Below are 17,255 nucleotides of genomic sequence, written 5' to 3'. Positions count from 1 at the left end.
TTTCGAGCTTTGTGTTCCAGCACTCCACCTCCTTGTGTTTTGCGCTGGGCCCCAGGCATTTGTCCACCCCTACCTGCCCACTCCCTGTTTAACAACCTACCCCCCCCTCCCTCGCCAGAGCCTTACTGCCCCTCATCTCCTGCCAACCATTATTCGTTTTTCTTTGTGTATATGTTCAGCAGACACTGGTTCATTTGAGAGCACCTCGGGGTTGCATACAAAGACATCAGACACAGCAGCGTTTAGACCTGGGCACAGACAGTTGAACGTGGAGTTAAGGTTGCCGAGCACTTGGTTTTGTGGCCTTCTGAAGCCCAATGAATAAAGTTCCAATTACTCATTTATTTTGCACAGTGACAAGTTCTTCATTACAGTTTCAGGGCTCCCTCCCCCCTGAAGCTGCACGTCTGTTCCTGCAGCTACCCTGTGTTAGCTGAAATTCCTTTATAACTTTATCAGGGTTACACGTTTCTGCCATGAACTGGCATTTTGTCTGGGATAAGAGTGAGGAGAGTGCTGGTCGTGTGATGGCTCCTTTGTTTACAGCAGTGAGCAGAAGCTCCTAAATTGCTTTAGTTATTCGAACCACTGCCGCCCTTCCTCACTCCCTCCCTCAACCCATGGTGTGCCATTACGATCAGGGCTTCCGACCGTGGAACTGGGAAACCATGTTCAACTCTCTAAACAGGATCAACATCCTGTGATTCTGGGCACATCACTATCTTCTTATGCCTATAAACAATACATGTGAGCTTGGGTCTTGTAACTAGTACTCATGTAAAGTGCTCTGCATTCAGTCAAAAGGAGAATAGATTCTTATTTCCTGGCTAATTTGTACAAAGTGAGACCTGAAAACAATGATAAATCATTGCTTCTCTTGCTTCTCTGCTTAAATTGTGTGCTCTTGGGCTACATAACTAAAATACATTAACAAAGCACATAGCTCTTGCATTGCTGAGACCAATCTGCTTTGCCAATGCCGGTTTTATTTAGGGACTCTGACCATTCTTACTGGTAGCACCTTTAATTCGGTAGGGTCCATGGGTACCAGATGCAGCTAGCTCCATGTTGAGCCTGGATACCAACATCTCTTTCAGATTCAGTTCAAAAGTCCTTTATGTTTACTAAAGGGTCCGAATGCTTCAGAGAACACCTGTGTCAATCTGAACTATACCTATAATATAACAATGGTCATAGGCCCTAGACAACAGTTTAACGAGTCCTAACAAGGGAACTCTTACAATATTTGGTGTTGGCCTTCTTGCTAGCAAGGTGCTAGGACCTTCTAATTGTTTGTGTATCACAGCTTTACATGCACTATTTTACTTACCTATTATTAAACTTATTTTCTTTTTTTTTTTAAAGGACTGACTGGACATTAAATGTTATCTAAAGTATTTCTGTACTCTTGATTTTCTAAGCCCCTCTGCTTCCTGCAGAAAGGGTTGACCTTTTGTCCTCGCAATCCTCAGAAATTCAAGCCTTAAAAGGGAGTATTTGACAATTTCAAGTGGACTGCCATAGAATTCTGGCCTGAAGACAAAAACAGTAAACCGCAATATCCCTTGACAACTATTGTCCAGTAACCTCTGCCTGCCAAGTGACCCCCATGAATAGGGCTCACAATGATTAGTGAGCAGGATTGGTTTAGCTCTTGATAATGCACTGCAACCATCAAACCCATGTATAGCTCATGCCCTTGTACTGTGCTCAAATTATGCTTAGGACAGCACTTTGACAGTAAACAACCTTTTACAGGCACAGGTCTTTCAAGTGAATATTTACAACCTTTGGCCACGCCCAGAACCCTCAGAGTGCAGGGCCAGGCATATGGTATGCAGACTTAGGCCTGCATTAATTATGCTGACAGACATTTCACCAGCTACACTGCATCACTTAAACAGTGGAAGAAGATTGGAAGCTGGATTGCCTGGTTTACGCAAAGCTGTGACATGACCCTGGAGAAGAAGTGTGGGTTGGTTTGCATGTCTACCCTGTCCTCGTCTATTTGCTGGTAGGGCTCTTGGGTGGTTAACACCTCCAGTTTCCTCACCCTGCTCAGTGATACGATTGTGACTACGAAGGGAGTCTTCCAGTTCAGGAACTGCAGCTCTGCCGTGTGCAGCAGTTCAAATGGTGAACTCATTAATTGTGTTACTACCAGGATGGAATTCCACATTTGTGTTGGTGCTGAATTTGGGTGGAACTATTTTTTGCTTCCTCTAGAAACATTTTAAATCACTGGAGTTGTGAAGAAGCTTCTTCCTAGGTGACCTCTTGTACAGGATATTATTGTCACCAAGTGTACCTTTAGTTAGGCATATGTTAGATGGTTTTCTTAGAGGTGAACAAGGTATCAGATTACTGTGGTGCCCTCTTTTCTATTGTGGAACATTTCCTGGTCTCCGCACCATAGGACTTACCTCTACTATTTCACCTTATAGCACCTTTTAGGATATCTATGGATCGCTTAGGAAGGTTCATGTGTTTAAATTCTATGTCCTCAGATGCCAGGTCGCTAGGCTCAGGGTTTTTGCCTTCGGGTGGTGGATTTTAATTCAATGCATGGAGAACAGGTTCTGTTTTTGATATCCAGTGATTGAGTCTAGAATCTTCTCATTAGTCCTCATTTCACTTTCTCTTTTCTTTTGCTGGGCATCTGTGGCCATTAGGTGCTAAATGATATTTGCTATATAAAATATGTTATATAATATTTTTATATTTCGTTGTGCCATCTCTACCAGATCTGAAAACCACTATGTCTTGCCCACAGAAGGGCAGTCAGGATCATTGTCATTTGAGACTGCTTTCACTTCTTTATCATTAGAGGGATAACAGGGACCCATGGAAAAGGGTACACAAATTTCCCTGGCCAGTATACTGACAGGACATTTGCCTAGGAGTGGTGTGTGGGTGACTGGATGCATAGTGTTGGCATTTTATATTTTCTGGTGTTGCGAACAGGTCAATCTCTGAGGTGCCCCACTGGCAGATGATCTCTTGGAGCACTTGTTTGTTTAGTTACCAAATGTGTGATACAGATGCCGGCTTGCCTAGCCTGTCCGCTTCTCAATTTTCTATTTCTGGCAGATGTATTGTTGTTAAGGTAATTCCCCTTTGAATGGCCTATTATCCATATTTTCTGGGTTTGTTTTGACAGCACACGCAACCTTATTGTTTCCTACTTGTTCAGGTAAAACATCATGTTTGTGTTGTCCATCTGGATTTGCACTGCCTTTCCTTTAACTTGTGCCTGAAAAACCTTTAGGGCTAGGGAGAGCTTTTTTAGTTCCAGGACGTTTCTGTATTGGATCGCTTCTTCCGCTTTCCATAGCCCTCTGATCTTTATTTCCTCCCTGTGCACTCCCCAGCCCATGTGGGACACATCTGTGGTGACTGTCGTAGTTGGTCCCATGAAAAGTCTGCCCACTGTTCTGTTGTCCACATTCCACCATGTCATCTCTTCCTGCACTCTCTGCTTTACAACCACTCGATCCTTCCAACTCCCCTTTGCCTGTGGCCATTGGTTTTGGATCCACACTTGGAGTGGTCTCATAGATAGTCTTGTGTATGGCATCAGGGGGGATGCACAAGGCCATCATGATCATAATTTCCCCCCACAGTCTTCTCTAACGGAGACTGACCCTTGTGGTAGCAGCAAGTCTGTTCTGTGACTGCCTGAATCCTCTTGAGGGTAGGGAAGGTTCTTGACTCCACTGTTTCAAGACTTCTCTTCTTCCTCTCGATCTCAAGTCCCTTCTCATTGGCATCGATCGTAGTCATCAGCCTTTTCTTCGGAGTCGGGCCTTTGATGTCTATTGGTTTCTTTGCTCTCTCTTGCTCGTCTTTCAGTCAGGCGCTTCTCTGGAGGGTCTCCTCCAGTACATCCTTGTGCCAGGATCCATGGGGCTCTTAGAGTTTTTACTTACCTTGGCCGGCAACCCTTTTGACTCCGAGTTAGTCTTGTGGTTCTTTTGGTCAGTCCCCCTGTTTTTCCCATTGTACCAGAGTTTTTTTCTTTTTCAAGGATCTACCTCTTTATTGCCTCTGAGAGGACATGTGACTCCAAGTTGATGACCTCTCTCTCAGTGTCTGACCCTTTGACCTGTGCCGCTTTTGTGCCCACCTTGTCTTCTTCCTAGCTCAACAGCCGGAGTTTTTAACGGTGCGCTTCCCTTTTTCCGTGTCTGCATGGTGGCGTAGTGCCCTTGTCTGTACATGGATACAGTCCTCAGAGTCTTCAGGACTAACTCAGCGCATGCCTTGCAGCCTTTGGCACTATGATTCCTGGGTAAGCAGATGTTGCAGACCTGGCGATTGTCCTTTTGGGCAAACTTGTGGTGGCACTTGGGACAGAACCCAAAGAGTGTTCTCCATTTCCCTTGCTGGATCCTGTCCCCTAAATGTGCATTCTCCAACTGTGTGGTCGCCATCCTACGTAATGTGCCTACTTTTGGTGCTTTACGTTTTTTTCTCCACGGTAGTGCTTCGTGGTGGATATTTTCCCATTTTCTCTTTGATGACTCGTCAAACCTTGGTCTTCTTTCTCTGCGTCCATGGAGCTTTGACTGATACTCCCAAACCAAATAGTGGGGGAAAAAAAAAAAAAAACTCTGGAGATGACCAAATGCAAAGGTTTCCAGGGTGCACATCTCATCTCAAAGGACATGGCTAAAATGGCCACAGATGATGCCAAGCAAAAAAAAAAGTAGTAACAAGAAGATCCATTAATGCTTCAAAACTCCTGGTTGACTTTGCACCCAGCCACACCAATCCAACTTGCACACCTTATCCTCTGCCTTATCCCAATACTACAGACACTCAAGTACACAGGAGTTCGGGTCCTGCTAGTGAATCCTGTGCAATCAGATGAAGCTATGGATGTTCAAATAAGTGGATCAGTTACAACAGATTTGCTTTGGCCACCCTGTGGAAGTCTCTTGTGTTCCAAGACCAGGTTATTTGGACAATAAAGTGGTTGCTGGAGGAAAACCTAGGACCGGTTAGTTGACTGCAGACCTATACCAAACTAGTATGGAGCCCCCTGTGACTTAAAGTGCCGTTTTGTGTCAGAAGAACCAGTTTGTGGATTTAAACATGTTTACCCTAGAATATTTCCTGTGAATTTTTTTAATTTGTGCTGCAAATAAGGAGGCCTTTTCCCCCTTTTGAATACATCATTTCTAAAACATTTATTTCTCCAAAAGGAGGCTTCTGGTGTGCTGATGGGCTAATAATTGCACTGTAGCTTTTTTTGGTCGTATGAGAAGGGACATACTGTTTTCTTGCCTCAGAGTGAACTTATCTACTTAGTCTGTAATTATTTACTTTAATTTAGGGTTATTTTATTTTCTAGCGATTACCAGGTGCCTGTCTGAGCAAGAGGCACTGATTCAGGTGTCAATATGTTGTATGTCCAATCCGGATTGTGAGGATTAGGTTGGAGAATATGATGTGCCCGGTCATGTAAGATTATGAATAATGGACGAACAAGAAACAGATACAGCATGAACAGATAAACATAAGTACAGTAAGTAAACGCCTTGAAGAGGTTCATTATCGAACAAAATGCATCGGCTGAGGCTGTGTTTGATTTTACATGAGAAACGAAAAGATTTGGAAAGAAATAAAGATAAGAACTTTTAACAATATAATTGGACTTTTGTGGATGATTGCTCTTTATTTTGAGTGCACCATTCTGCTCAATTTCAACATTGAAAATCAAAGTTAATAGAACTAAACCTACCTGGCTCAGAGCTACAGTACATCTGTGGATTAAAGCAACTGACACGTTGATTTTTTTCGTGCTTTTCCAGGAACTGGTGTTTTTCTGTTAATTTGTCGTACAAGGTCATAAAAGATCTAAAGACACAAACAGATATATTGTAAATGTAACATTGTAAATGCTTCAATTTATTAATTCGTTAAGTGTCCAAGTTGCATTAAGAAAAAATGCTATGCGTTTTACTGAACACATACTATTTAGCATAACAGGTACTGCTTATGTAAGTTATAGTTGTTTTAAGATTACACTAGCATGATTTCTGTAGCGATTTACATTTTCTATTTTTGCAACAATTTGTGGCATGATGGACCAAATAAAAATTCATATAGTACAACTGCTCTATTGTGAAGATGAGTGATACTTAAAGTACTTATCTCCAGATTTTGGTACTGAAGCAACAGCAGCTGCTGAACACAATCTGCTAGGCTACTAAAAGATAATAGTGGGTGATGTGGTATGCTACATAAACAACTGAAAGGGGGGGGGGGGGGGGTGTCAGTTACTCATCTTTTAAAATATGTATACATGCAACCACAATCCAAACTATTTGGTAGATGCCTCTGCCTTTTGGGAAGATGTGAAAACGTTTTCAATTTCATCTGTACCGTCATCTTGCCTGGTGTGCTTCATGTGTTAGCACCAAAGGGTCAATACGGCGGCCATAGACTTACTTAAGAGGGGAAAAAAAACAGATCTGGTACCTTTATAAATAGTGGAACAGTAACCTAGTAAAGTGAGATCGTTTAAGGTGTCAGAAAAATGGCTTCTCATTTCAGTTCTTACTCTTAAAGCTTCTAGATTTCTCGACTACCCTCACAGTAACCCCAAGGCAGATCTCTCTGCTGCTCACACAGCATATCCCAGTTGTATGCTCTCAAGGTTTTTACCTACATGGTGCATCTCACAGGCTAGGACAGTGGTGAAGAGAGTACACTGACATTTCTAATTTGTTTCTTCTCCTGGAGGTGGATGTTGGACTTCAGCAGGCATTTGGGAGAAAGGTGGATTCCTCTCACGAAGCCAAAGGCTGCCTTTCCATTCCACTCAAAATACTATGTGTACTAGGCTGGGAAGAGAAGAGTGCTTGGGGTGTGGTAATGGGGCTGCTAAAACAGAAGGCTGTAATGTGTGTAGTTCAAGGAAATGTGGTTTTTTTTTTGTTTTTTTGTTTTTTAGGTCCGGCTTGACAGAGCAGCAATCAATAGATGTAATGTGATCAACCTAAAAAAGGAGTACTGCAGAGAGGAACTCTGGCTCAGCCCACATGTTCTTAATTAAGAGTGCATGTTTTGATTGGGCAAAAAATGTGTGCTCCCACAAATAAAAAGTGCTTCCCCTTCATGAACCTGTGATTATGAACTTTCATGGGCACACATGACAATATAATGTAGGTACATTTTCTCTGATAACCAGATAATTTAGTGTTTTTCTCTGGAAGCAGCACAGTAGGGAAGGCCATCTTGATGAATTTATGGCAGTCTCAAAACCCACCCCTTCCATCATTAACTTTAGACTTCTGAGTACAGCCTTGTGTTTGTCTTTAGTATGGGATGATAATCTACATTGATGTTTAGGTCTAGCTTGGCAGTGCACCTGTCATTGGACCTTGTGGTCAATAAAAAAAAGCTTTCAAAGTACCGCTAAGAGAGGGGCTTAGACTCCACCCACATTTGTTATCCTGAGAACAGGATTTGATTGTGCAGTGTTTGTATGTTCACACTAAAAGGACTGTTTGTAGTGCACTTTTATGCTTGTGGCAAAAATTACAATTGATATAGCACAACTGAGTTCATTATGGTGGCAAGCCTATGATCACTGATATAGCCCTGAACTGCTTATGATAAAATGCTATTATAAAACCACTAGGCCAGACTTATTTTAAAAAAACATATGTTATCATTCAAAGTGTGGATTATTACTCTATATTAAAGCCTACAGAGTATTTTGTTACACAGATTCTCACATATTACAGTGGTAGGCAATGGTTTTGAAGTTGGTTACCCCATGTGACAAACCGAGGATAAAGGATGGCTCAGTGAGAATTCTTGTTAGGCCCTCTTAAAAGAGGGAGAGTATTTTGCTTAGCCAACTGAAATTTTGCATACCGGCCTAGTCTTATGACTATCCGATGGCTGCCTTGTGGAAAAGCGAACGCTCAAAACTTAAGACCCGACTTGGTTATGGTGGCAAGCTACAGTGTTGAGTGGTGCACTGGGAAACATAGTCTGGTCGGCTTAGTATGAAATGTTAGGACAAAGGCAATGGGACCAATTTATAGTTTGCAAAAATAAAAGTAGTTAAAGCCAGTAATACTTTAGCAATCTGTTATTACTTTATGATACAGGCTATTGACAGGTATGTTGTTACATGTAATCAAACAGATTACCATAGAGGGCAATATTGTGGGCATTGGTCACCCACTCTGACAAAACCTGGGGGGTTTCACTGTGATTCCTTTTTTTGCATTCCTTTTTATTGATTTTATAGGCCAAGACAATTTACTTGGCATGGAAATAACAAAGAAAATAAACTCAGTAGCCATTGTAGAACTACCAGAACCCAGTCTCCTCCCTCCACCCCTCACCCTCCTTCTCGCACACATGACAGACACAACTATACAACATTCCCTCCCAACAGTCCCAGACCCCCTGTATCTTTCTTCCCTAATCAATCCTTCACCTGGACCTGTGCCTAGACCCCTCCCCTCTGCATGGATTCTCATATTTATGCAAGAAACCATGACTCTCATACCATTCTTTCTCTGGCCCTGCACAGTTCCATCCCTTCCCACCATTCCACTAGCTTCGAGCAAAGCAGGCTAACCTAGTAGCTCTTTCTTACAATATATATTCCAAATGAATCAATAGCTTAGTGTAAGAAGTAACCTCAGAGCCTATCCAGACCCCTAACAACCTTGATGCAGACAGTGGGAAAGGCAGTTCAGCGGCCTCCTCCAGGCTACTCCTAACCCCCTCCCAGAAGGATCAAAGGTTCGGGCAGTACCACTATATGTGAAGGAAGGTACCCTGTTGTTCACACTGCCAGAGACCTCAGTCGTCATAGCCCGGCCTATTTTGTGTAGCAGGACCCAGGTATAATATGTTGTGTCAGGATTTTCAGTTGAATAAGCCTGAACTTGGCCTGGATGGCCATTCCCCATGGGAAATGTAAAGCCTCTCCCAGTCCTCGTCCTCTTCCCCACATCAGCCTGCCATTGTTCCTGTAAGCATGTTTGCTGTCCCGAGTATTCCTCATCAATGTCACATACTGGAGGGAGATGGCCTTGCTGTCCAAGTAGCCATCCAATAGCCGGAGCTCCAGTGGGGATTCTTCCTTTGTTTCCTCATCACTAGGAATCCTGCACTGCAGAGTGTGCCTTAATTGCAAGTATTTAGATATTTGAGAGGTGGCCATAAAATATTCCACTGGCAAATGTAACCATCCTGTTGGCATCCCACACATACTACAGGGTGGTATGGTGATCAATTTAAAATTTTTAAACCTCGTAAGTCTGGTACATGGCAGAGCCATGTACCCACTCGCAGTAGGGTACATGGTGTCAAAAGCCTTTCCCACCCCATCCCTCATCAATTTACACCAGACGGAGATGACCGTGGCAGTAGCTGGAAGCACATTTGGGGGTATCTGGACCCCTTACAAAACATGCATGTAACTACTTTGCCCCAGCATCTCCCAGTCCATCTGGAACGTGGTGTCTGCCAGCGGGGCACATGCCCATTTGTTGATGATCTGCACCTGCACTGCCTCATAGTATTTTCAGACATTCAGGAGTGCAAAACCCCACTAGTAGACCAACCTCTACAATATAGACATCACAATTCATGCCAGGCCACCCCAGCCAATGTAGGGACTGCAACAACACATCTGTAGCCCAGAAAAATGCATCCAGGATCGTTAAGGAGCTGTTCTGTAATGTGTGACCCAAGGTAATTGGATCATCTTAAACACCACTGCCCTACCCAGAAGCCTGAGTGGTAGGTGACTTCCAGTTTATGCCCCCCTCCAATCTCCACAACAGGGGACCAATACTGTCCGTGTAATGCATAACACTCTGTCTGGAGACCAATGCACACAGATATTTAAAACGTAGAGGATCCATCTTCAGTGGCAAGGGTAGGCAGTTCCCAGCCAAACATCCTCCTCATCGGGAAGATCAGGGATTTCTATGAGTAAATGCTGTAAATCCTAAATATGTCCCCATGCACTTCAATTGGACATCCGGTTCCACTATATAAAGCAGAATGCCATCTGTGTACAGCAACATCTGGCCCTCCCATGAGTCACTCCAGCACCAGCCACACACCGGAGCATCCACCCTGATCCACTGAGATAGTACCTCTATGGCGTTGAACATCCGTGTGATGGAGCAGCCCTGTGGTGTACACCTCCAGATGGGCTAGTCCAAGGAGAAAACCTCATTCACCTTCAGCCTGGCCCTGGGCTACAGTGAAAGTAGATCCAATGCAAATCGGGTCAAAACCCATATTCTTCATAATGGCAAACAAAGGAACACGCATGGAGCTGAAAGCCTTACGTGCATTCAGAGTCACTACTGCCAACAGGGTCCCCAGCCCTTCAACTGCATCATTCTATAAGCGTTGGATTCAGTTTAGTTGACTGATGGGGGATAAACCAGTTCTGGTTCAGATCTGAGATTAGTCCCTTTATTCTATTCACCAGTTCCTTGGCCAAAACTCTTGGCATCCACAGCAATCAGAAGAGAGATTGGCCTGTATGAGTCCCACCGATTCTGGGGCTTACCTGCCTTGGGAATCAGAATAGCAGCTGTGCAGGGACCTCAACAACTCCCCCACACTATAGGCCGTGAGACATCTCATGCAAGGGGCCTGACGATTCTCCCTACCATTATATATATATATGGAAAATGTCACTTAGCTAGTGTACATCTGTTTGTGGCATGTTCCGCTGCAGATTCACATGCTATGCATAGGTCCTGCCATCTAGTGTTGGGCTCGGAGTATTAAAAGTTGTTTTTCTTCGAAGAAGTCTTTTCGAGTCACGGGAATCGAGTGACTCCTCTTCGGCTCCATTGCGTATGGGCATCAACTCCATCTTAGAGTGTTTTCCCCACAGAGGGTAAGGTAGGAGTGAGAGTGTGAAGAAAAGAGATGTCCATGCAAATGGAATAGATATATATATATATATACACACACATACACACACACACACACACACACACACACACATATGTACAAATGAATGTTTAACTTAAACGGCTACAGGCTCCCGGGGAGGGTGCATGTGAATCTGCAGCGGAACATGCCATGAACAGATGTACACTGGGTAAGTGACATTTTCCGTTCGATGGCATGTGTAGCTGCAGATACACATGCTATGCATAGACTACAAAGCAGTTTTCCTCCCATAAGCGGTGGTCAGCCTGTAGGAGTTTAAGTTGTTTGAAATTAGTACAGCCTGTCCTACTGTGGCTTGTTGTGTGCTAACACATCTACACAGTAATGCTTGGTAAATGTATGAGGAGTTGACCAAGTGGCTGCTTTGCAGATTTCTGTCATTGGTATATTTCCTAAAAATGCCATTGTTGCTCCTTTTTTCCTGGTGGAATGTGCTTTTGGTGTTACTAATAGCTGCCTTTTGGCTTTTAGATAACACGTTTGGATGCATTTCACTATCCATCTAGCTCGTCCTTGTTTTGAGATAGGATTACCAGTATGTGGTTTTTGGAACGCCACAAATAACTGTTTGGTTTTTCTAAATGATTTAGTTCTATCAATGTAATACATGATAGCTCTTTAATGCCTAATGTATGGAGCGCTCTTTCTGCTACAAAGTCCGGCTGTGGTAAGAAGACTGGGAGTTCCACTGTTTGATTGATTAAAATCACCTTAGGTAGAAATTATGGGTTTATACGAAGTACTAATTTATGTTTGTGTACTTGTATGAAGGGTTGCTCAATAGTGAAAGCTTTCACTAACTTTTGTTAATGAAGTAATTGCAACTAGGAATGCTACTTTCCATGTTAGGTATTGAATCTGACATAAATGCATAGGTTCAAATCATGGACCAATGAGTCGTGTGAGTATAATATTTAGATTCCATGAAGGCACGGGGGAGTTCTTGGTGGTAGGATACGTTTTAGTCCTCCATGAAGGCTTTGATAACAGGGACTCTAAATAGAGAGGAGTGTTGTATATTTTGCAAATACGCTGAAATAGCAGTGAGATCAATTTTGATGGACGAAAAGGCTAAATTTGCTTTTTGCCGATGAAGCAAGTAACCTACAATGTCTTGTATTGATGCTGAATGCTGAAAGAGGGACAATGTGTTTGGATTGACAGTAAAACACAAACCTTTTCCATTTTATTTATTTGCATAACACTGCCTGGTAGTGGGTTTTCTAGCTTGTTTAATTACTTCCATACATTCTGTTGGAAGATGTAGATATCCAAACCCTAAGATTTCAGGAGCCAAATCGCTAGATTGAGTATTGTTGGATTTGGATGTCTGATCAGTTGTCTGTTTTGTGTTAACAGATCTTGTCTGTTTGGCAGTTTGATGTGTGGCACTACTGACAGATCTAACAGTGTTGTGTACCCTGGTTGACGTGCCCACGTTGGTGCTATGAGTGAGTTTGTTTTGATGCAGTTTGTTTACTAGAAATGGAAAGGGGGGGGGGGGGGGGGGGTAGAGGTAACATAAGCAAATATCCCTGACCAGTTGATCCATAGAGCATTGCCCTAGGATAGAGGGTGTGAGAACCTGGTTGCAAAGTTTTGCCATTTTGCATTTTCGCATGTGGCGAATAGGTCTATGTCCGGTGTTCCCCAGTGAAGAAAGTATGTTTGAAGCACTTGGGGATGAATTTCCCACTCGTGTGTTTGCTGCTGATCTCGGCTGAGAACATCTGCTAATTGGTTGTGTATCCCTGGAATGTATTGTGCTACAAGGTGAATGTTGTGTATTGCCCAATGCCAAATCCTTTGTGCTAGAAGGGACAGTTGCGATTAGTGGGTCCTTCCTTGTTTGTTTAGGCAATACATTGTAGTCATGTTGCCTGTTTTGATCAGAATGTGTTTGTGAACGAGAAGAGGTTGAAAGGCTTTGAGTGCTAGGAATACGGCTAGCATTTCTAGGTGATTTATATGAAGTTGTTTGTGTTTGTTGTCCCATTGTCCTTGAATGTTGTGATTGTTGAGGTGTGCTCCCCAACCAATCATTTATGCATCTGTTGTAATTATGGTCTGAGGCACAGGGTCTTGAAATGGCCGCCCTTTGTTTACATTTGTGGAATTCCACCACTGAAGCGATGTGTGTTTGGCGGACTATCAACACTAGATCTTGAAGTTGACCGTGTGCTTGTGACCATAGTTGGCGATGCATGATGCCATCATGCCCAACAGTTTCATGACAAATTTGACTGTGTATTGTTGGTTTGACTGAATTTGTGCCAATACATTGTGGAATGTTTGTATCCTTTGTGGACTGTTTGCGTATTTAGTGTGGCTCCTAAATACTGCTGAATTTTGTCTGGTTGCAAGAAGGATTTTTGGTAGCTTACAGAGAACCCTAGAGTGTGTAGGGTTTGTATTACGTAACGTGTATGGTTTTGACACTGTATATGGCTGTTGGATTTTATTAGCCAGTCGTAGAGATATAGAAAGACATGGATGTGTTGCCTTCTTAGGTAGGCTGCCACTGCCGCAAGGCATTTTGTAAATACTCTGGGAGCTGCTGTTATCCCGAAGGGTAACACTTTGAACTGGTAATGTTTTCCTTTTATTACAAACCTGAGATATTTTCTGTGTGCGCTGGATGGATGGGTATGTGAAAATACACATCCTTGAGGTCTAATGTTGCCATGAAATCTTGTTGTAGCAGTGGGACTACATCCTGTAGTGTTAACATGTGAAAGTGTTCTGATAGGATGTAAAGATTGAGAGTTTTGAGATTTAGTATTGGTCTCAAGGTTCCATCTTTTTTGGGAATAAGGAAGTTCAGGGAGTAAACCCCTGTTCCTATTTGGTGTTGTGGTATAAGCTCTTTGGCTTGTTTGAGTAATAGTGACTGTACTTCTTTTTGCAACATGGAGATGTGTTGGGAGGAGAGTGTGTGGTTTTGGAGGTATATCTGGAGGAATGTGTGCAAATTCTATGCAGTAACCATTGCGGATAATGGATAATACCCAATTGTCTGTTGTAATGGGTAACCAGTTTTTGTGGAACGTTTGTAGTCTTACTCACACAGGTGAAGTCTGATGAGGGAAGAAGTGGAGTGAGTCACTGTTTTGTGTGTGAGGTTTGTTTTGTTTGCGGATATTTTCCCCTACCTCTGGGAAATTGGCCTTTATAAGTTCCTCCAAACCCACCTCGTTGGTAGTGAGGCTGGTAAGATGGTTTGGATTGTGATGTGGATGCCTCAGATGTTTGTGCTCTAAAACCAACCCTGTATTGAGGCTTTCGAAATGAACCTCTGTATTGTGTAGTATACAGGGCACCCATGGCTTTAGCAGTGTCTAGAGTCTTTTTTCAATGTTTCAATGGCCGTATCAACTTCAGGGCCAAAAAGCTGTTTCTCATTGAATGGCATGTTCAGAACAGCCTGCTCGATTTCTGGTTTAAACTCTGACGACCGAAGCCATGCATGTCTCTGAATGGTAACAGCAGTATTGATTGTCCTAGCTGCTGTGTCTGCTGAGTCTAGAGGTGACCTAATCTGGCTATTAGTAATAGCCTGCCCTTCTTGGTCCATTTGCTGTGCCTTCTTTTATTGGTCTTTTGGGAGATGCTGGATGATATCTTTTTCATCTTGTCCCGGTGGGCCCTATCATACCTAACCAGTAGTGCTTGGGAGTTGGCTATTGTCCACTGATTAAGCTGCTTGCGATGCTACCCTTTTGCCAGCAGCATCGAATTTCCTGCTTTCCTTGTCTGGTGGTGGTGCATCACCAGATGACTGGGAGTTGGCCCTTTTCCTTGCCGCACTGACAACTACAGAATCAGGAGGTAGTTGTTGGGTAATGAATGCCGGGTCAGAGGGAGGTGGTTTATATTTTTTCTCCACTCTGGGAGTGATGATTCTGGCTTTGACTGCCTCTTGAAAAATTTTATGCGCCCGTTTCAACATGCCTGGAAGCATGGGAAGGGACTGGTAAGTAGCGTGAGTGGAGGATAATGTATTAAAGAGAAAATCGTCCTCAAAAGGCTTGGTGTGCATGGCTACGTTGTGGTATGACGCTGCCCTAGCCAAAACCTGAGTGTATGCAGTGCTATCTTCTGGTGGCGATGGTTTGGAAGGATAGCAGTCCGGGCTATTATAAATGGGATCTGGATCGTCGAGATCCCATGGGTCGACATTGTCTTGTTGTGAATCTGCAGAGTGTCCTTCAGACTGTGCAGGTGTTGGAGTAGTAGGTGGAGAGACAGTCAGGTGAGGAGAATGAGGAGGAGACTGATGAGGTGAAAATTTTTGTTTAGGCCTTAGAACTTTAGCTGGGGGCTGATCAGTGTCCAATTGTCCTTGAAAACCTAGCTTCCTCTTAGTCTTCAGAGGTGGTGCAGTTAGGATCTTGCCAGTGTCTTTACCAATATGAATTCTGGCCTGCCTTTCATCAATTTCCTCCATTTGTGTGAGTTCCTCCGAAAATCTATGGCTTTCTTTAAGTTGTTTTGAAAGTCTATACTCCTCTGTGTAGATGGGTCTTTTCGGCTCCGAAGCCGGTTTTCTCTGGATCGAAAGGCCTGGAGTGGATGTTGACCTCAGCTCCGAAAGGTATTTTCAAGGCTTCAACTCGATGGGTCAGTGTTTGCCTGTTTCGGAGCCTGTGCTTCGGCTCGAGTCCGAAGGCTTCATTGGCGTGGCCTTTTTTGGGGCCAAAGTTGTTGCTTGGTCACCGGAAGTCTTTTTGCGGGTGGAGCCATGGCCTTCTGGCAGTGGCGTTCCCGAGGTCTTGTGTTTGGGCTTGGATTGGACAGGGGCAGGCGTACTCAAGTGCTGTCCTGCAGTGACCAGTCTGTCCTCCTCAGACTCCTGCTCGGAATCGGACCGTCGGATGGAGACTGCGGTGAGCATAATCTCCTCTTCCTCCACGTAGAGACGTTCAGTGCTTCTTGACACCATTTCCAACCTTCGCGCTCTTCTGTCTCAGAGTCTTCTTCGAGCGAAAGGATCTGCAGGCATCGCAAGTATCCTCTCAATGGTCTGGAGATAGACAAAGGTTAAAGACTAGATGATGGTCTGTATATGCGAACATGGCGTGGCACTGAGGACAAAAGCAAAATGGGGTCTGGTCATGAGGCTTCCACGTGGTCGGCCCAACCAGGCCCGAGTTGGGCGCGGGTGCCACGAAGGGCGAGTAAAGAAGTTGGATACGCTGGTACCAAAGTATCGATGATAGATGATACACGATCGAAACAATACCGAAAAATTCGAGAGTTTTCAGGACTTATGCGACTCAAACTACTGTAGCGAAAAGAAACCCGTCCGAACCCAATGGTGGAAAGAAAACAATCTATGATGCCCAGCATTATCCTGCCATCTAGTGTTGGGCTCGGAGAAGTCTTTGAGTCACGAGACCGAGGGACTCCTCCGGAGCCGCACGCAATTCAGGATAATTTCATCTTGCATGAGTTTGGCCGCTAATTCTGGAGCTGCAGTATTCCTTAACTCCCTGCTGGGACATTTCATTGCAAATGCCTACACTTCAGAGTCTGGGATCCCCAACTATCATAAAAGTACCCCATACAGTCTGCCATTGTATCCGCCAGTGTCCTCCCTACCTCTCACCGTCGACCCATCCGGTGCAATGATGTCTCTAATATGGCTCTGTTCCCGGTCGCCCTCACTCAACCATGCCAAAAGCTTTCCTGCCTTACCGCCATCTCATAAATGTGTTTCTGCCTGGCAATATAAGCCTGTGTGACTTCTTCTGTGACCAAGACATGGAATTCCCCAGTTTTGGTCAAACTGCTCAACTTTTAAAAGCAAAGGATGCTAAATGATATGGGCCTGGCGGACTAAGTTCCTGTTCTGGGTCTAGCTGGTGGCAGATCTGCTGCCTTTTTCCCACCACCTCATTGGTAATGACGATCCCCTTGCAGGCCTCTTATCAGATCAGTGCATCTATTTCAGACCGTGTTTTTCTTAAAATAGTACTTTGCTTCTTTATCCACACAGTCAACTACTGCCTCATTTAACAGGAGCCATGACTCCATTCCATCCTCTACCTCAGTTTGTCAGTTGTCGCCAAGGTAATACTCAGTAAAGAATGATCAGATATCAACCTGCGCCTGATAATCTGTCTCAGAAAACCTATGAAGGGTCGGTAGAGGTGGTAGAAAGTAATCCAGGCAGAAATAAGTATTATGTTCCTGGGAATGCTAGGAATATCCTCTGTCCACCCCATGTAGGGACAGCCAAACAATCCCCAGCCCCATGGCCTTTGCAAAGTCCCCCAATTTCCTTGCGTGGG

General features: G+C 43.9%; 1 protein-coding gene across 1 annotated transcript in view; it reads right to left on the bottom strand.

Moving 5' to 3' along the window:
- RAP1B (RAP1B, member of RAS oncogene family) overlaps nucleotides 1-17,255 on the bottom strand; it is a 299,284-nt gene that overhangs the window by 52,728 nt on the left and 229,301 nt on the right. The window contains exon 7 of the mRNA XM_069229179.1: nucleotides 5,747-5,862. Within this exon, the coding sequence (XP_069085280.1) occupies nucleotides 5,776-5,862 (87 nt within the window). The 3' untranslated portion in view covers nucleotides 5,747-5,775. The remainder of the gene's footprint in view (nucleotides 1-5,746; nucleotides 5,863-17,255) is intronic.

This window comes from Pleurodeles waltl, chromosome 4_1 (genome assembly GCF_031143425.1).
Source record: "Pleurodeles waltl isolate 20211129_DDA chromosome 4_1, aPleWal1.hap1.20221129, whole genome shotgun sequence".
NCBI lineage: Eukaryota > Metazoa > Chordata > Amphibia > Caudata > Salamandridae > Pleurodeles > Pleurodeles waltl.
The sequence above is the reverse complement of the archived record's forward strand: the minus strand, read 5'-3'. Positions and strand labels throughout refer to the sequence as shown.